We start from the raw sequence: 17,398 nt of genomic DNA, 5'->3' as shown, positions 1-17,398 counted from the left end.
GAATGCTCAATTTACTTGGGCGCCCTGTTTTAGCTCACTGCTCAAGTTCAAGCACAGCCCTGTAAATGGGAGTGACCCATCAAGAACCAAACAACCTGTTTACTGCACCAAGACAAGACTCCTCCCACACTGAAACCTTATTCCTACTGATCCCCTTTGATCTGTACCGCTATAAATAAAGCAAGCACAGGCGTCTTCTTTGTTAGAGCCAGACCCTTCTGGTGGGCTCAACTGGTCACATCCCTTCTTTAAAACCATTCTTGCCTTTAGTCTGTATTTCTGATATATGACTTTCACAGCTTTTATTTTGCAGTCAGCCCATCCCTCCAATGGGTACCCATTCCCTCACCCATGCGGGAGGACACGAACAACAGGCCAGGATGGGAGAGGGACAGTTACCTGGCCACCCCATATGATGGTGCTGACATCCCTTTCCCATGGTCATCCAGGGAGGACACAGCCTTGGAGTCAGGCAGGCCTTGGGGCAGTTGCTGACTCTGAATCCATGTGTGGGAGCTGTCATGAGTTGTAACCTTTCCAGAATGGCAGGAAGGAGTGCCTGAGACCCAGCAGGAAAACACTTAGCCTGCACCCATAAGAGGTGAGCTCTGGTCCCACTACAGGGCCGCTAGGTTATACTCCTGCTCCACAGAAAAGGTAGAGAACCCCAGCAACTCCACTGCCCTCCACTCCCCAAGGGAGGAACAGAGTTCCAGAGCCTAGGAGGGGACTCTTGGAGGCAACTTAGCACCCAAGGGTGAGGGAAGTCTAGTAATTTACCATTATCTGTACATGGAGGAGACTAGACAGCCAGGAAAAAGGCTTCTTCCTGGTCGGGGCACGGGGCACAGGAAGACCCAAGATCTCCCAGGCCTTGCTGCCATTCTGGGTCCAGGACAAAGGAGGCAGTCTTCCTCCTCTGTGAAAACCCCTGAAAAGCCATTGGGCCCAGCCAGTGCCAGTAAGCAAGAGTCACTCACTAGTTCAAAAGCCTTGAGGTTTGGCCCAGGACAGCAGCGGTGGTTCATGCCCCCCTCACCTCTAGCCTGCCCAGCTTCTGGCCCCTTGAGCCGCTGAGCGACCTTGAGAACTCACAGTAGTTCACTGACTGCCCACCCACGGCCCTCCTTCCAGTTTTCTGTCTGCCACCTGCCCACTCGGGGATGAGGTCACACCACGCTCCCGGACTGGCTCCACCCCGGCCCACAGGGCCAGCGCACCTCCCGCACCTCCCCGGCTGAGGTCACTGCACAGGGGCAGAAAGCATTTTCAGTCACCTGGTGCACCCAGCCAGAATCTCCCCCACAAAGCACTCCTTATTAGGAAAAGCTGCACCCCAGTCCTCCACTTTGTTCCTCTTGGGGTGCTTGGACTGGTGGCAGCATGCATGATACTCCAGGAATCCCAGGTATGCAAGACCCCTGGAGGCTTGTGGACCATGGCTGGCAGACCATGCATGGTTCCCTTCCAACAGTCAGCGGGCGTTTCTCCCCACAGGCCCCCTGCCCCCACAGTGTGCTTCCTGACTTCACCCTCCTCTGGAGACACTCCTACCTCCAAGGCCCAAGGATCAGGGCTTCCTGTTCCAGGGCACAGTTGCAGAACACAGCTGGGCATAGTGACCAGAGAAACTCATCCACGCGAGTTCAACAGGGCCTGGGAGGCATGGGTAGAGGAGCCCTGGCTGGGGCTGTTTTCATGCTACTTCCCATTTGCACAACCTCAAGCAATTCCATTGCAACTCAACGATCTTCCATCTCTGCCTGTCTTGACAAGCATCACCGGTGCTCTGATAGGGCACAGCCTTGGCCTCTTCCAAGATAGAGAAAGCAAAGATAAAACTCCACTTTCCTTAATAAATGACTCCAAGATCTCGGTGGTTGGAAGTAGAGGGGGACCACCCATGTGGGAAAGGAGCAGGCCAGAGGCATGACCCTGGCTTTGTTTCCCTACTCCCTTGGAATTCTTGTGAGTCATCAGCAGTGCTGCCAGGAAGCCTGAGGAGAGGAGCCTCTGAAGGCCCCCCCAGCACTGGGACCAGCTGCTACCCACACCCTTCCCGCAAGGTCCCTTTGCCCTGGCTGAGGCTGTAGACAGGACTCTCCAGAAGGCCTAGAGGGCACAACTATTAATCAGGGTACCTCTGCAGTTTGTGCTGTTACCAGAGTCTCAGACAGTAAATGTCGATGGGAACTCACTGGATTGGGGAATTGAAGGTTTTCAGCAAGTTTCCTAGGTCATTCTTACCATTATGAAAGTTTGAGAGACACTGCAGGGCCTGCCCCCACCCAGCAAAGACCCCACCCAAGTGCTAAATGTGCCCCAAGGGCAGCTCCTTGAAGATCCAAGGAACCACCCATTTCCTCTTCTGATGTCTAAGGCTGCATTCTGAGGTCTAGTTCTGGTAGCCTGTTCCACTCCTTTCCTGAGGCCGACCCCGGGAAGATAACCCCCTTCAGATGAGCAGACACATCGCCTCAATCCTCAAAACAACACCCCGGATAGTGGCCCAACAGTCCTACCCACGTGAGGATTCAGGGAGCCGCCATGGCTTCCTGCCCTACCCCACTCTCAGGCGAAAATCTCAGGTAGAAATTGGATGAATGTCTGCTTGCCTTTCCCCTGGGCTGTCATCCTCCAAACTGCTGCTTGCCTTGATCCGCCCTATTCCTCCTTCACTTTTATGTTGATGAAGAAATACCAAAGAGAACTTACGAGGGAGAATTTGTTTTACCTCAGTAGAGTTGTCTGGTCAGGTTAGTTCTCTTAACTGATCCCAGAGAAGGACAAAGAATTGACGTGAATTCTACAGTGTCTAGAGGTAGCATGGTGGTACTTCGCACCATAGGTAGGTCATCCCACTTGAATTTGCAGACCACATTCCTATTTTACGTAAGGTGGGGACATCAGACTTCCCAATGCCATAAGAAGAAAATCCGGAATAAGATTTGAATATTGGTCAACTTTTCATTACTATAATGAAATACCTGAGGCAGTCTGACTTGTAAGGAAAAGAAATTTATTTAGCTCATAGTTTTGGAGGCTGGAAGTCCAACCAGCATGGCATAGGCTCTGGCAAGATTTCCCTCCCCACTGCTGGATAGCATCAGGCAGGAGCAGGTACCTGTGTGTGTGTCTCTCTGTGTATCTATGTATCTGGTCTCTATCTTCTTATAAAGCCACTGGGATTCTATCACGGGAGTCCACCCTACTGGCCTTATTAAACCTAATCCCTTTCCAAAGGTCCCACCTCTAACCACCTCTAATCTATAGTAGGATTAGTTTCTAGCCACTTAATATCATTAACACATGACTTTGGGGATTAAACTCCTGCATGAGTTTAGAAGGACAAACCCGTAACAATCTGTAAGATTTCCTGTGCCAATGATAATGTTTGGTGTTCGAAAACAAGCATCTCACATGAAAAGATATTCAATACCATCAGTCATTAAGAAAATGTAAATTAAAACCTCAATGAAGCCCGGAGCAGTGGCACACGCCTGTAATCCCAGCAGCTCAGGAGGCTGAGGTAGGAGGATCACAAGTTCAAAGCCAGCCTCAGCAAAAGCGAGGCACTAAGAAACTCAGTGAGATCCTGTCTCTAAACAAAAATACGAAATAGGGCTGGGGATGTGTCTCAGTGGTAGAAGCCCCTGAGTTCAATCGCTGGTACCCCTCCTCCCCCCAAAAAAGAAGCTCAGTGAAATACTATCTCAAATAAGAAAAATGTGTTTGTAAGGATCAGAAAAACTGGAGGGGATGGGGCTGGGGCTCAGTGGTGGAGCGCTTGCCTAGCATGTATGAGGCACTGGGTTCGATCTTCAGCACCACATAAAATAAACAAAATAAAATAAAGGTATTCTGTCCATCTACAACTCTAAAAAAGAAAAAAAGAAAAACTGGAATTCTCATACATTGCTGGTAGGAATGTAAAAGGGTGTACCACTGTGGAAAACCCTTTAGGGGTTCCTCAAAAACTACAATACAAAGTTGGCAAATAACCCAGCAATTCCATTGCTAAGTACATACCCTCCAAAGAATTGGAAATAGGCACTCCAACAATACTTGCACACAAATGCTCACACCTGCACTATTCACAATGGCCAAAATGTAGACACAACCCAGATGTCCATCAATGGATGAATGGGTGTACAAATTGTTGTATATACATACCATGGAATATCACTTGCCCATGAAAAGGAACAGAGTACTGATGTGTGCTACAAATGGAACAACCTTGAAAACATGTTAGAAGAAAGTAGACATAAAATGTCACATATTGTAAGAGTCCACTGATGTGAAATATCCAGAGGCTGGAGGTAGGGTGTGAAAGGGGAGAAGGCGGACTGACTGACCAGCCTGGACGGTTTTTTTAGGGTGGATAAAAAAGTTTTGGATTAGGGGAGGTGGCAGTTCACACAACATCATGAATGTACATAATGTGCATGCACACACGGAGTGAGGATAAAATAGTCAATTTTGTTTTGCAAGTTTTACCTCAATATAAAAAGGAAAGTTAACATGTCTGCAAGTGGGTTCTCAGAAGCTGTCACCCTCCACCAGAACCTTGGTGAGCAAAGAACGCGTCTCCTGGGATGGCATGCATCACCCAGCTGTGCTGCGTGTGGTTTCAGTACAGTAAACATCTGTACACCCCAGGCCCCTTTCACTGCTGGGAAGTTCATGGACTCTGGCTTCAGGCCTCCCTTTGCTGAATAGCACAACCCGCTAAGGGAGGCAGATGGACTTCTCTAACCAGAAGGTCAGATTTATTCCTACGCATTTCTAACTGCTTGAGTTTATTGTCATGTAAAATGCCCTTAATTTTGAGCCATTATAAAGACTCTAGATTATTTAAGAAAGCTCATAAATGTTTAAAAGTAACTCTACCTAGAAGTTTCAGCTTGGTCATTTTAAACAAATAACAGCAGAAGGAAGTGGTTCTAATCCACTGTTTGTTCTAATTTTAAAATGTGAATAATTAACCTCCCAGCAGCAAGAAAAAAAAAAAAGCAAAGTTTAAGAGCAGTTCAATCCAATAAATGTCCAATTTAAAAATAGATTAGGACTGCTAGTACAGAAGGCCATCCTGATTTATTGCTGTGGCAATTTACATGAAACCAGTCATTACTTCAGTTAAACTGGGGTAGCACTGATGCCCTTGAACTCTGTTCTCAGGCACTTGTGTGCTGGATCATGCCACCTTGTGGGAATTATGAGTTGTGGAAAGCCCTGAAAAGTTGATATTTTTGCTAAATCCAATTTTACTACCTCCCCCCCCCAAAAAAAAGGTTAAATTATTACAGATTTCTTATTCTACAAATCAGTTTCTCTCAGGTAGAAATACTGAGCCATTAATTCACAAGGACTGTATCTAGAATTAAGTAAATACATATCCCCATACCCACCTCTGTTTTTAAAAAGTTTTGTTTAGCAGTGTCCTTATAATAGACCATTTTGTACCAGGATTTCACTATGGAGAAAGCCAAATCCTTTCTGGAACCCTCGAGGAAACTAGTTGCCAAACTCCCCCAAGTAGAAGAAATTTCACTGTTGGAGACTCCAGGGTATCAATGTGCTTATGACCGCCCTGTGTAAAGTCTCCCTAAAGAAAGGAGGCATGAGAAGAGGGGGAAGGAGAAAGAGGAGCAGGAGAGGCAAGGGAGAAGGAGGAGAAGAAATTAGGAGAGTCATTTTGTTTCTCCGTTCCAGAAGCAAGTAACACTGGAGACCCCGTGGAGCAAGCTAAACATTAACAACTGCCTCTGTTGGTCTTTGGCAACAGGAGGAGTGGTAGGAGCCTGGCTTTCAGAAGCCAGCAAGATGGGTTCAAAGCCTGACCTCACCATTTAAAAGCTGTGCGATCCTGAAGAAATTTGTTACCTTCTCTAAGCCTTTCTTTATCTACCAATAAAAATAATCACACCTGTCTCCCAGAGTTGTCGCTCTAAATGAGAAAACCGTCTCAAGTGCCTGGCGGGAGGGCGCCATACCTCTCCTGCTGCCTGAAGCACCAACAACTGGAATCTGACCTGGAAGCTGGTTAATCCTGTTGATGTCATATCAGGAAAATGAGGACACAGTCAATGCTATTGTCTTTTTTTGTTTTTTTATTTAAAAAAAAACAAATTAAATAAAATAATGATTCATTATATATAAAACTGCACTGAGTTCACGGTGGGGAAGACTCTGAAGATGGAGACAAGGATGTATTTGGGGCGTGTTCTTTTTCTTCATATCTAGGAGGCGGTTCCGATGAGGGATGAGGAGTGTAGGAGAAGTCGGAGCGGGCAGGCGGCCCAGAGATGGTGTACACGAACTCTCGTGGTCTCTCGGGGGCCTGGCCCTGGCTCTCAGGAGCTGGGGTTCTGCTGAGAAGAAAGAGACCATGTTGCTAACACAACAACACCCTTAAGTACTAGGTTCCTGTCGATGTTTCACGACGTGCATTTGGCAGTGGCGACAGGGGTCTAAGGAGTCGTTTCTCCCACATCTACTTTTTATAGATCTGTTTGGATTCCTCAACCCCTCACTTTTCTTAGAACTGTCTAGAACATTCAGACAGCCCCCTTCCTCCTGCCATCCTCCTTGTCGCAGAAGAGGCCCTGAAGAGGAAGGCAGAGGTGCCATCTGCAGGGTTGGGGGTGTGGATCTCCTCTGAGTCACTGTCCTTTGGTATTTTGTCGTGGGAGCCAGTGGTCAAACTTATGCACATAGAAAATTATAAATGAAGCCATAGACTTGAAGGGAGACAGAGAGGCACACTGGTTAATGGCTCTGGGCTGGAATCCCACTCGGCTATGTTCTGGTTATTTAACCCTATCTGTAAATTGGGGTTGATATCCGTGCCTTCTTCCCAGGGTGGTTGTGAGAATCACATGAAGTAATGCAAGAAAATCCAGACCCTGGGATTCAAGACTTTACAGCAGCGACAGTGGCTTAGTATTAATATTTTATTTATCTTTTATTTTTTTCTGCCAGTGCTGGGGATGGAGCCCAGGACCTAGTGCCTGCTAGGCAAGCACTCTATCACTGAGCCATCTCCCCAGCCCAGTAGTGGTTTCCTTTAAGTCTCTAAATACTGATTTTATGGTTTTGGAAAGTTTGTCACTGAAGGAAAAAAAATGCAAATTTCATTATTAGTACCGTCCAACTGGCCAGCCCTAACCTGCCTTTCTCCATGCAGGGCAACTCCTGCACTCACCTCCCAGTCCCAGCTCACCACCCGTGAGGCTCCAAGGCTTCCTCCCCGATCCAGTCACCTCATTCCCTTTCTCATCAGATAGCCTGCCCCCTTCTTTTGTGAAACAAAGGATCTCCACACAACCTAGCTCTCTCCAGGACCTGGAGGCAAGGCGGATGTCCACTGGCTGTCCTCTCCAGGGCCACACACCTGGGTCTGCTCTATCTGGGTGATGGGGTCTGGGAGCTGTTCACTTCCCAGGATGCACCGTCGAGGCAAGGAGGTAGAATACTGCCTTAAACATAATGAGAAGGCAGGGCAGCACCTGTCCCCAGCCCTGGTCACCTAGTCCTTTGACGCTCGCTCCTCCACCCGCTCAAAAATGCACATCATCTCATTCTCCTGACCACAGATCTCTGAGTCCTGCCCCAGCCTTTCACTTGGCTTGGACACTTCCAGCAACCCTTCCTCCTTTCCTGCTCCCTGACCTCCCCTTTGGACAGTAGCACCAGTGCTTTCTCCAGCCCTGCTCCCTGAGTGCTGCACAGCCGGGGTCTGCACAAGCCCTCCTGGGAATTCCCAGAACCCCTTCCTGGCACACGTTCCCCTCCCACCCAGTGTCCGCTAGCCTTTCACTCTTTGCCTCCTCGTTTCAGCAACCTCTTTGCAGTTCCTTCTCTAGCACCTCCTTTTTCTCCAGTGGCCTGGCCCTGTCTACTCTTCCTCAAAGGCCCACGCTCACTATCCCCCCACCACCAACCAGCCCACCTCTGGCTATCCAGAAGCCCGTCTCCATATCCTTCACCCTCAGGGATCTCTCTCCTGCCCCTGTTGCTCACACTGGAGATCATTATCTCCCCCTCCTCAATGTCAGCCTGAGTTCCATCCCTCTCACACTGTTCCAGACTCCTGCTGCCTCAGGTCCATCCCATTTGAGTGGGACTCCCCCCCGTCCTGTGTGAGGTAGGGTGTGGATCTGACATTTCTCTCCATCAGTCATAAGGCTCTGAGGCTCAGGGAAGGACTGCACCCAGAGGGAGGGGCACCACTGGGTCAGGTCAGGGTGCAGGCTGATTTAACCAGTTACCCAAGCGCCTCCATTAGAATACTAAAACTCTGTACCTGTTGGAGATCCCTAGGGCCCCTGAGCCTCCCCATAATCCAGGGCCTCTGAGCCTCCCCACAATCTAAAACCATGGAGACTAAAGAGGGCAGGACCCTCCCAGTCCCTGGCATTCATTTCTCCTCAGGATGGGAGAGTTATTAGACACTTTGAGGACAGCCCCTGCTAGGAGCACAGGAAGATGCCCTAAGATGGTGTCATATTAACCTCTTTTAACATACTTAACTTAGGTGCTGCCCAAAATTTCCTGAAAGGCAGTACTCATGCCAAGGCAACAATCCTGATATGCCATCAGCAAAAAGATGCTCAACACACTATTCACTCTCCTGCCAAAACCTTAAAGCTAGGCCATTCAGGTCTCGGCCTGTGAGGTTATACGCCAAGAACAAATGGTAAGTCTTACCCATCATTAAAAAGGCTGTAATAAGAAGGTGGGCTTTCGGGTGGAAGCAAGCTGCTTGCCCCAGGACTTCGAGTTCCTGCAGAAGCTGAAGACTCAGGAAAGTAAGGTGGCGGAGGGGGTGGGAATATTATCACAGAGTCACCTGAGGAAACACAATATTTGTTTGAAGATAGAGAAAACAAGTTAGCAAGAGCAAATTCAATTAATTCTATACTTGGTCCATTTATATACAGCAAAAGATCAAAACACCTGCTGGTTACGCCAAAACTAAAAGGTAGGCCTGTGGGATCCATATATAAAGTGAAACAGGTTGGCAGGGCCAGGGTGGGGCTGGGTAGGGAAAGGGACTGGAGTTACTGTTTAATGGGTACAGAGTTTCTGTTTGAGATAATGTCATAGTTCAAAGTTCTGGAAATTGATGGTGATGATGGTTGTACAATACTGTGAATGTACTTAACATCACTGAATTGTGTGTTTAAAAACTGTTAAAAGAGTAAATATTTTTACGTTTTACCACACTTTGTTTCTTTGTCTTTATTTTCAAAGTGGGCCAGTATTTCAGAGCCCAGAGTGCTCACCACTGCAGGTTGGACATGGCCTCTGTTTCACAGCAAACCTGAGCTAAAAGATTGGTGTGAGACATTTGTTAATAAGCTCCCTCCCCTCCTTGGGGGTGCCTACTGCTGGTAAAACTTTTCTAATTTTCAATGGTTTGTTTTAATTAATCAAAAGTTGGGTAAAGGGCCAAGTTCCTCAACTTCAGCCTTGAAACAAATGACAATAAGTCATTTTCTTCCCATTACTGAATCCAGCAAAATTTCACCTAAGTGGTATAGATAAAGGTCAAACTCAAAGAAAAGTTTGTATTTTGTATTTCTATGGCTACTGTTCACTCTAGAATACATACATCCCCATGTTTTGAGAAAGAGAAACTAGGGACCCAGAAAGTGCTAATTTGCATTTAAATTCCAATTCCTTCAAATTTCAATGCATGTCACCACAGGAATTACCCAGAACATTCTAGATGTGTGGCAATGCCACCATCAGAGGTCAGATGAAGACTTCTAGTCAATTGGCAAAAACAAAGCAAAATAAAAGAAAAGACATATAATAACTTCCTTGTAGGGAGGAGACTTGTTTGCACCGGTAGGAAATCAGTGTGTACTGGTATTGATACAGGATTCTTTAAAAGCTATGTGGGTCCCATTTGCCAATGACCAGCCCAACATGGCCCTAAACAAGCTCTCCTCCTGCTGAGAAAACAGGAAGGAGAACTGGAGGAGACCATGTATGTCCAGTGGTTACAGCAGGGCCAGGCAGAGAGCAAACTCAGGTCTAACACCCAGCAAAGGGCTTCCTTCCCTCTCGCAGGCCAAGGGCACTTATTTGCCTGATGAAGAAACACACCCAACTGGCAAGCTGTACCCTGATGCCTAGATCACTTCCCCAGAGGTGATTTACCCTTTCAAAAATGCATTAACTCTATCTCTATTTCTGCAAGGAGATGGTGATTGGAATTGAAATATATACTGCTAATCTCAACTTGATAAAGTGTCAGGGCTCTCTTGGGATTCTCATTTAATTTTTTAGAAGGTCTTGATGGGTCACTGGGATTGGGATTCAGGGCTCACTTTAATTACACAATGCAGAATAAAAGACCTGTGAAGCAAGCCTCGGGGCAGGCCATCACCTGTCAAAAACAAACAAGGAAATGCTCAGAGTAGCCTATTATCTCCAAGGACGTCCATCCCAGTGTCAGTTAGCTCTGCCACCCACACCTTGCAACCCGTGCTCCTTGGAAAGAGGCCTCGCCCTTGGGGTTCGCCTTCCTCCAGGCTTTCAGAACTTGATGTCCTCTGTGAGGTCACAGCAAACACCTCTGGATGGAAGCAGGGCCATTTCTTAACCCGCTCCTGAGTTTAGGATCTAGCACTGAGAGTGTCCATGGTAGACATAGCAGCTAAGATATAAACTTTCTCCCTAGCCTCCAAGGAGAAAAACTGGAGTGGAGATGCCAGTTTCACAGGCTTAATGGGGCATACAGAGTTAAAGAAAAGATCTTGATCGATGCAGTGACTTCAGGACAAGGACACACACTCGAGAGCAACACCTACTTCTCTGTTCCTTGCACAGACCCAATTCTAGCCACCAGGTGGGAGCCTGGACCTAGAAACTCCCCTGCTAGCAAACCCAAAGATCACCCCTCAAAATCTCCCAAGTAGGGAATTATAGCATCCAATGAATGAATTTACTTGTACCCCAGTGGGTTCCTCAAAAAAGCTGAGAACATCTATAACACCAGGGGACCCCTTTTCTCATATAATAACTTTAGTGCCAAAGCTGTAGCTTCAGAGTTTTAACCTTTTAAAAGCAAGAGATTATCAAAAATAATAAAAATTTGCACATGAGCAACCTTTTCCTCAATTGTATAAAACTGAGCTCAAAAGTACTGATATTTGCTCTGGGTGGGGGGGCGACACTGAAAATAGTAATCCACCTCTTTTTCAAAACCCAGGAGACCCAAAAGGAACTTTTAGGCATTGTGGGAGAAAGAAGTACCGTCATATTTCATCTCAGGCTGTCATTGACAGCCTTGAATCAACAGCCACTCTGATATGAGCAAACCTTGCCCCAAGCCCACAGTCAAGGATGAAGTTACAGAAAGTAAATAACAATATGGAAACCAATACAGAGAGTCCCCTTAAAACATCCTAACATATCTGGGATAGAATGTTAGTACTGGAAGGAGTCTTGGAAATGTGGTGCTAATTTTATAGATATACAAATTAAGGTAGGAGAGGTTACAGGACTTATCAAGGACAGTCAGCCAGCCACAGCCAGGGAGGAGAAGGTTCACAGTTGATAGTACTATATGGTCTCAGCAGGAGAATAACAGGGGAAATGGGGGTAACTTGGTGGGTCCCTAAGGTAGACAGAGGTTTTTCTCACCTTCCTCTTAATCTTCTCTGTGCCCTCAGTCAAGTTCATTACTTAGTCTCCCAATGCTTTTGCTAAATAACAGTCATTGGGGAGAAATGATGTTAACAAGGATTCCTACAGGGCTCACCACAGCAGTGACATTGTGTATGTTTGCATGGGTTTGTGTGTGTGTGTGTGTGTGTGTGTGTGTGTGTGTACGAATGTACATACACAACGTGTGAGAAAGAAGAAGAAAATATGTAGACCAGACTTGAGGGTAGCCCCGTGAAGCCTTAAATCAACAGCCACTCTAGCATGAGCAAGTGCCCGAATGACAGCCACTCACCTACAGTGACCTGGACAGGCTCCATATTGTGGGAGTGTCCTTCTTCGCTTTCAGAGGCATCCTGGCTCACACTCAAGTTGTTTCTCTTCTTGATGTGGGCAACCACAAAAAAACACAATCCCACAAGCACAATCAAAGGCCCCATGATCTGCAGAGAAAGGAACCCACAGATTGGAGGCTCCATGCTGGCAGTTTCTGTCTGGTTCAGTGATTCCGACACCCAGTCTGAGCTACATCCAGGGACCCAAATGCCCAATATGCTGATGAGCATGCCACTTGTCAAGAACAGAAACCCAAAGATAAGGCACTGGGCAAACTGGCGGCTCTCTCCACAGATGAAGGCTTGGTTTGGGTCTGCCTGGTCGCCTCGTCTCCGCCCCTGCAGGAACTGAAGTCGTGCCCTGGAGCGGGCCAGGATCACAGCCCCAAGCCCAATCACAGCACATGAAGGACCGGCGATCTTCAGTACCATGCTGCAGTCTGGGAGGGATTCATTTTGGCAGGCCTGGTACCCAAAGATGGAAAGCAAGACTCCCACACATAGCAGGACGGCGCCCAAGACAAAGAGGAAGAAAATGAGCTTGCTGACATGCCTGTCCTGCTGGTCCCCTTCTGGCTCAGCAGTTGCTGTTGAAGACATGGCCAGGAAAGGCCCCTTCCCTGAGGTGATGTGGGATGTGTTTCCTTCCCCTCGGTGCCTTCAGAGCTCTGCAAACATTAAAAAAATGCTTAATTAAAGTAGGTCCAGGTGTTACTAACCAACCCTGCTCTTCGCTGGCCATCCCAGAAATCACAGGAGGTAGAACTTCATACAACTGTTACACAGTGCCACAGAGTTGGTGGATGAATCAGAATGGCATTCAGAAACTCATGAATGTGTGATTTTATGAAGATGGTCAAAAAAAGGAAATCCAATTACCATGCATCTGAGATAAGAGTATGTTTTTTAAAAAATAAAATAAGTGGGTGTGGCTTTTCCTGTTCTGAGTCTTACAAATTCACTTCCCTCAAAGCAAAAAACAATGGGGAGCAAGGGAAGAACCACTGGGATTATTTCTGATTTACAGAGGCCCCATATTTCATCATAGCTGCTCTGAGAATTTCCAAGTCAGTAAGTTTTTGTTTGGTAACTAACTTTCCATTTCCTGTTTCGAGCTTGGGCAGCCTTCCATTTCATGCTTTATTCTAAGACTGTATCTACAGAAGACCCAAGTCCAGCAGTTTTAAGAGAATGGAACGACTGTTCAGGAATGCACTGGGGTTGAGAACTTTGAAGTTAATTCTGTCAAAATGTGGTTCTTGGGCTCTTAAGAGACACCTACTAGGGCTGCACTGCCCCTATACACACACACACACAGTTGCAAGGGGCCTGGATGAGCCCAGAGAGTCTGGCACAGCAGGTCAAGTGCAGCCCCATCTCCAAGGTAACCTAAGGCAGGTGCTCTCACTTTCCTCCCCAGGGCCACCCACTTCCACAGAAGTTTGGACTCTGAAAAATAAGTGGCTGATAAAATCACATTACAAAGCATTAAAGTCCAACAGAACTTGATGTTAAAAGACTATTATGGAACCAAGTGAGAAGCACCTTTCACAGAATCACCCAAGTCCTGCATTCACTTCACCAAGTAGTTGTTCAAGAGTTGTTTAGTTTATGCAGAACTGATTCTATCATCCAGTAATCTTGTCTTGCTCCAATGAATGGGAGTAAGGGCACTATGTGGGACACTGGCAAAGACAATACAAAGTCATGAAGTCACTTGCCCAAAACAGAAAACCTGCAAAATAATTTTGTGTCCCTCATATCCATGGCCACATGAAGTTCAAGACTGAGGCTCTAAACCCAAGACGGTCTTGACAACCAAAATTGTGTCAAAGGATAGTTTAGGTAATGAAAGCTAACAGGTGATCACATATCAGGAAGTACTTTTCCAGGAAAAAATGCGATAGAATCAGAAGGAAGTCAAAGAAAAGAGGAAATATAGGAGAGAAATAAGCTTTCACCTCAAACTGGGAAATACTATTATTTTATGAAGTTGCTGTCAAGCCAAGAGAAAGATCTAAAGAAAGCATTACACTATTTTATAAACAACCTCTTGCTGGTTTCAGAGATAAGGGTGATTATCAGCCACAAAGTCCTATCAGGAACTCCTTGTCTACTTGGTATCTTCGGCTTTGCAGTGAGTCATAAGGTTTCAACAGTATTAAGGCAAATTCCCGAACACGAAAAAAATTAAAAATAGAAGAAACTCAAAACCGATTCCCACCCCTCTACCCCAGACTAGAAGAATAAATACCTGGCATAAATGTTACTCCCTGATACAAAAGTGTGGGATAGTCTCAGTGCCTCCACTTTTCCCTACAGATCAAACGGGCACACAGGGGCATCCATACTAATAAAAAAAAAAAAATCAGACCTTTTCCAAATACCAACCTGATTTCAAATTCCCATCCCACAAACCAAATCTGCCTCCCCACAACACTCCTATAGGTTTTCCAGAAGACATTTCCAAACCAGCAGCATCTCTCCACGTCCAAAGTTCTGGTGCGTAAAGAGAGCTAAAGAGAAGCAACTGTCTTTTGTGGGAAACACTTTTGTGGGCTTTAGCGGAGCTTGGAGCGCAACCAACAACTGGAGTGGCTGATCGCACGGATCCCAGGGGCGCAGGTTTAGTGCAGTCCGGCGCGTCTCCGCGCTGCCGACCTCCCAGCGCCCATCCCGCCGCCTCCTAAGCGCAGGCGCCGCGGGCCCGGGCAGCTTACCTGAGGCTGTGTGCTGCTGCGCTCGGCCGCGACGCGCTGCTGTGGGCACCAGGCTGGGCGCGGCGTCCGCCTCCCCACGCGGTCTCCGCGGCGTCGGCCGCCCGCACACCCCGTTGCGCGTCCAGGCGCTGAGGGCGGGCCGCCACCGTTTGGAGAGTGGAGGCGGTGCCGGGCGGACGCAGCGGCCGAGGCAAAGCAGGACAGGCCGGCAGGAGCTGGCCGCCACCAGGTGCTGCCCTTCGGGGGCTAAGGAGAACCCCGCGAGGAAGCGGAGAGCCCAGGGGCCGCTTGGGCTGGCAGACTTGGCCGCTTTCGCGCGCGTGACAGTGTATGCGGAGAAGTCGGGGGGAAATGGGAAGGCTCAACGACCCGTGGCCCGCACGCCAGGCTGCAGCACCCGCGAGCTGAGTCTCCCCCAGATCTTCACGCTGCGCTGCGTGGGACAAAAAGCGGGCTACTGGAAGGGGAGCCGGTCCTTTTCAAGCCCTGGGGCGCTGAATCCCTGGGAGGGCTGAGTGCAGCGGATCCCAGAGCGAAAGAGAAAGCCTCAGCCCCCTCTCGGGCGTGGTCGCCACCGTGGCACAATGGGTCCCTCGGGTTCCCGCTGCCACAGCAAGGTCTAGGGCAATTACACCCAGTAGCCGTGTGGGCCTCCTGCTGCTCCTGAGACCTTGACTGGGTAACTGCAGCAAGAACCTAATTGTGAGCTCCTTATGAATAGGACATGGAGATACTAGGGCCCCATTCGAGTGAGACCTTAGCCATTCAGGCCTGAAGTCCTATCTCTGAGAGTCAAGTAGCCTCTCGGCAGGCCCTGTGCTGGGTCACCTCTGTCCCTTGCGCACTCACATGTATGCACACAGCCCTTCTTTGCCATAGAGCCCCCTTCCTGGTCCTCTGCCTCTAATGAACTGCCGGAATTAAACTGGTAACTTTCCCTGCCCTTGAACCGGGAGTTTCAGGATGGGTTTGCTAATCCCCGTGCTATTTGTAACCTGTCCGGTGACATGTGACACGGATCCAACTGTTCTAGTTTCCACACCAGAGGTCAAAGAGCTGTGGAAGGTGAGTCAAATGTTCTCGGCCCAAACACCAAGGCGCCTGAGCCCCAGGGACTTCCCCACCCTTGCTTTTTCTCTCTAGCTTCCTGTCCATTTTTTGAGATCCCATGCAGCGCTGAGGCTCATTGGATTAACCTTTTTATTGCCTACCTGATACAGCAAGTTATTACTGCGGGTGAAGTGTGAATTGGATCTAGCTAATTACCAGGGGTAAGGAGAGACTTGTGAAGAACAGGTCAGAGGTGGGTACAGAGGAAAAGGTGGTTACCTGGGCTTTGGGATTCCAGGGGTCAGATAAGTGAGATGGGGGCTCACTGGGGAGGCAATACTGGACAAGTTCCAGCCACAGAAGTGGTGGGACACTTGCCTAGAGGGCCACATGTGGACTTTGTCACAATCAGGGAGTCCTGACCACTGTGAATCCCTGCCATAACTAAATAACAACCACCACTGATATTAGCATAATGAATAATACTGACATTCAACACTCCTGACTCTGAGCAGGTTCTGCACTTTGTCTGCAGCCCAGAGTGCATTATTATGTCTCCAGTAACTCAGAAAGTTGGAGCCAGAAAGGGAACAGGGAAAGCTAGAAAACCAGTCATTTTCCAGTTGAGGAAAAGAGGCCCAAATAAGGAGGAGGAAAAAAAAAGTGCCCCTGAACAGCTGGTCGATGTGGAGCAAGGACCTGAGCCAGATGCACTGACTTCAGTGTCCCTCCCTGGGTTCACCTGGTATCCAGAGAACAAACAATGTTGTGAATTCAAAAAATAGTTTTTTATTACATTGTTTGGTGATGCCAGGTGGGGGATCATATGGATCATTATAACAATGAAAGCACTGTATCTCAAGGACATTGCAGTCATCCATATCTGGGGTGGAGATATCCTGGTCAAAGTATCAAGATACACCACCTTCTGGAAGATCAGCAAGATCTACCCAGCTAATGATCAGAGAGCCCCAATGGCAATTGCACAATATCAGCAGGCACTGGGCTTTCTAAGAACTCAGGCCCACATTATAAGATTTGTCTCAGGCTGGCTCACAACTCTTCATCACACGAGAGGGCTTCCATTCCCTTTCCCTACTCATTCTTCCCTTCTCCCTTATTTGAAAGTCAATCTGTGGTCAAGTCCTGTGCAGACCTGTAAGAAGCCTGTTGATACAGCTGCCCCTCTGGTGCCACATGACTGCGGGCTCGCCACCCATGACAAACTTCAGCGTCCTGGCACCAAGGACAATCAGATTAGCCTCCCTGTTGGGATATCTGCTGCTTGGATTGCTTGGGTCTTGTGGAACTCATTTTGGCTAAATTAAACTTCTTGAAAACTGATCATCAGTCAAAAATGAAAGACACGCCCACCAGGCTTCAAAGTGCCTGTCTTCATAGTAGACATAGTCTTAGGAAAGAGTCTGGGAGACTTTGTCACTCTCCCCAAACAGGAGATCTTCCCTAGCCTGTGTGGCAGTGAGAAAAGATAAGCCCAGACAAAATCCTTTGAAAAATGGCATCAGGTCAAGGTTTAAAAATTGGATGAGCCTCAAATTCCATTAGCGAAAACAGGGGGATGAAGTGGATACCTGCATTCATTTATTCATTCAG

General features: G+C 47.8%; 1 protein-coding gene across 2 annotated transcripts; it reads right to left on the bottom strand.

The window, feature by feature from the left end:
* Positions 1-6,172: 6,172 nt before the first annotated feature.
* Positions 6,173-12,614, bottom strand: Tmem171 (transmembrane protein 171). Of its 2 annotated transcripts, none has more exons than XM_076856076.2 (3): positions 11,975-12,614; positions 8,710-8,851; positions 6,173-6,371 (listed from the first exon to the last, which is right to left on the bottom strand). In XM_076856076.2, the coding sequence occupies exons 1-3, from the start codon at positions 12,612-12,614 to the stop codon at positions 6,173-6,175; spliced, it is 981 nt and encodes a 326-aa protein (XP_076712191.2). The 2 variants fall into 2 exon arrangements, with proteins under 2 accessions (XP_076712191.2, XP_076712192.2); XM_076856077.2 differs by having other exon boundaries at positions 6,173-6,368.
* Between the last annotated feature and the right edge of the window lie 4,784 nt (positions 12,615-17,398).

The sequence above is a fragment of the Callospermophilus lateralis genome, chromosome 5 (genome assembly GCF_048772815.1).
Source record: "Callospermophilus lateralis isolate mCalLat2 chromosome 5, mCalLat2.hap1, whole genome shotgun sequence".
Taxonomy (NCBI): domain Eukaryota; kingdom Metazoa; phylum Chordata; class Mammalia; order Rodentia; family Sciuridae; genus Callospermophilus; species Callospermophilus lateralis.
Note: the sequence above shows the minus strand (reverse complement) of the source record. Positions and strands in the feature narration are given on the sequence as shown.

What these genes read in the sequence shown, in the direction of transcription:
- Tmem171 (XM_076856076.2), bottom strand. Translation starts at nt 12,614, where the DNA reads ATGTCTTCAACAGCAACTGCTGAGCCAGAAGGGGACCAGCAGGACAGG. An exon ending in GCCTGTCCAGGTCACTGTAG is followed by an intron (nt 8,852 to 11,974) that starts GTGAGTGGCTGT and finishes GTGTTTCCTCAG; the next exon opens with GTGACTCTGTGATAATATTC. An exon ending in TACAGCCTTTTTAATGATGG is followed by an intron (nt 6,372 to 8,709) that starts GTAAGACTTACC and finishes CTTTCTTCTCAG; the next exon opens with CAGAACCCCAGCTCCTGAGA.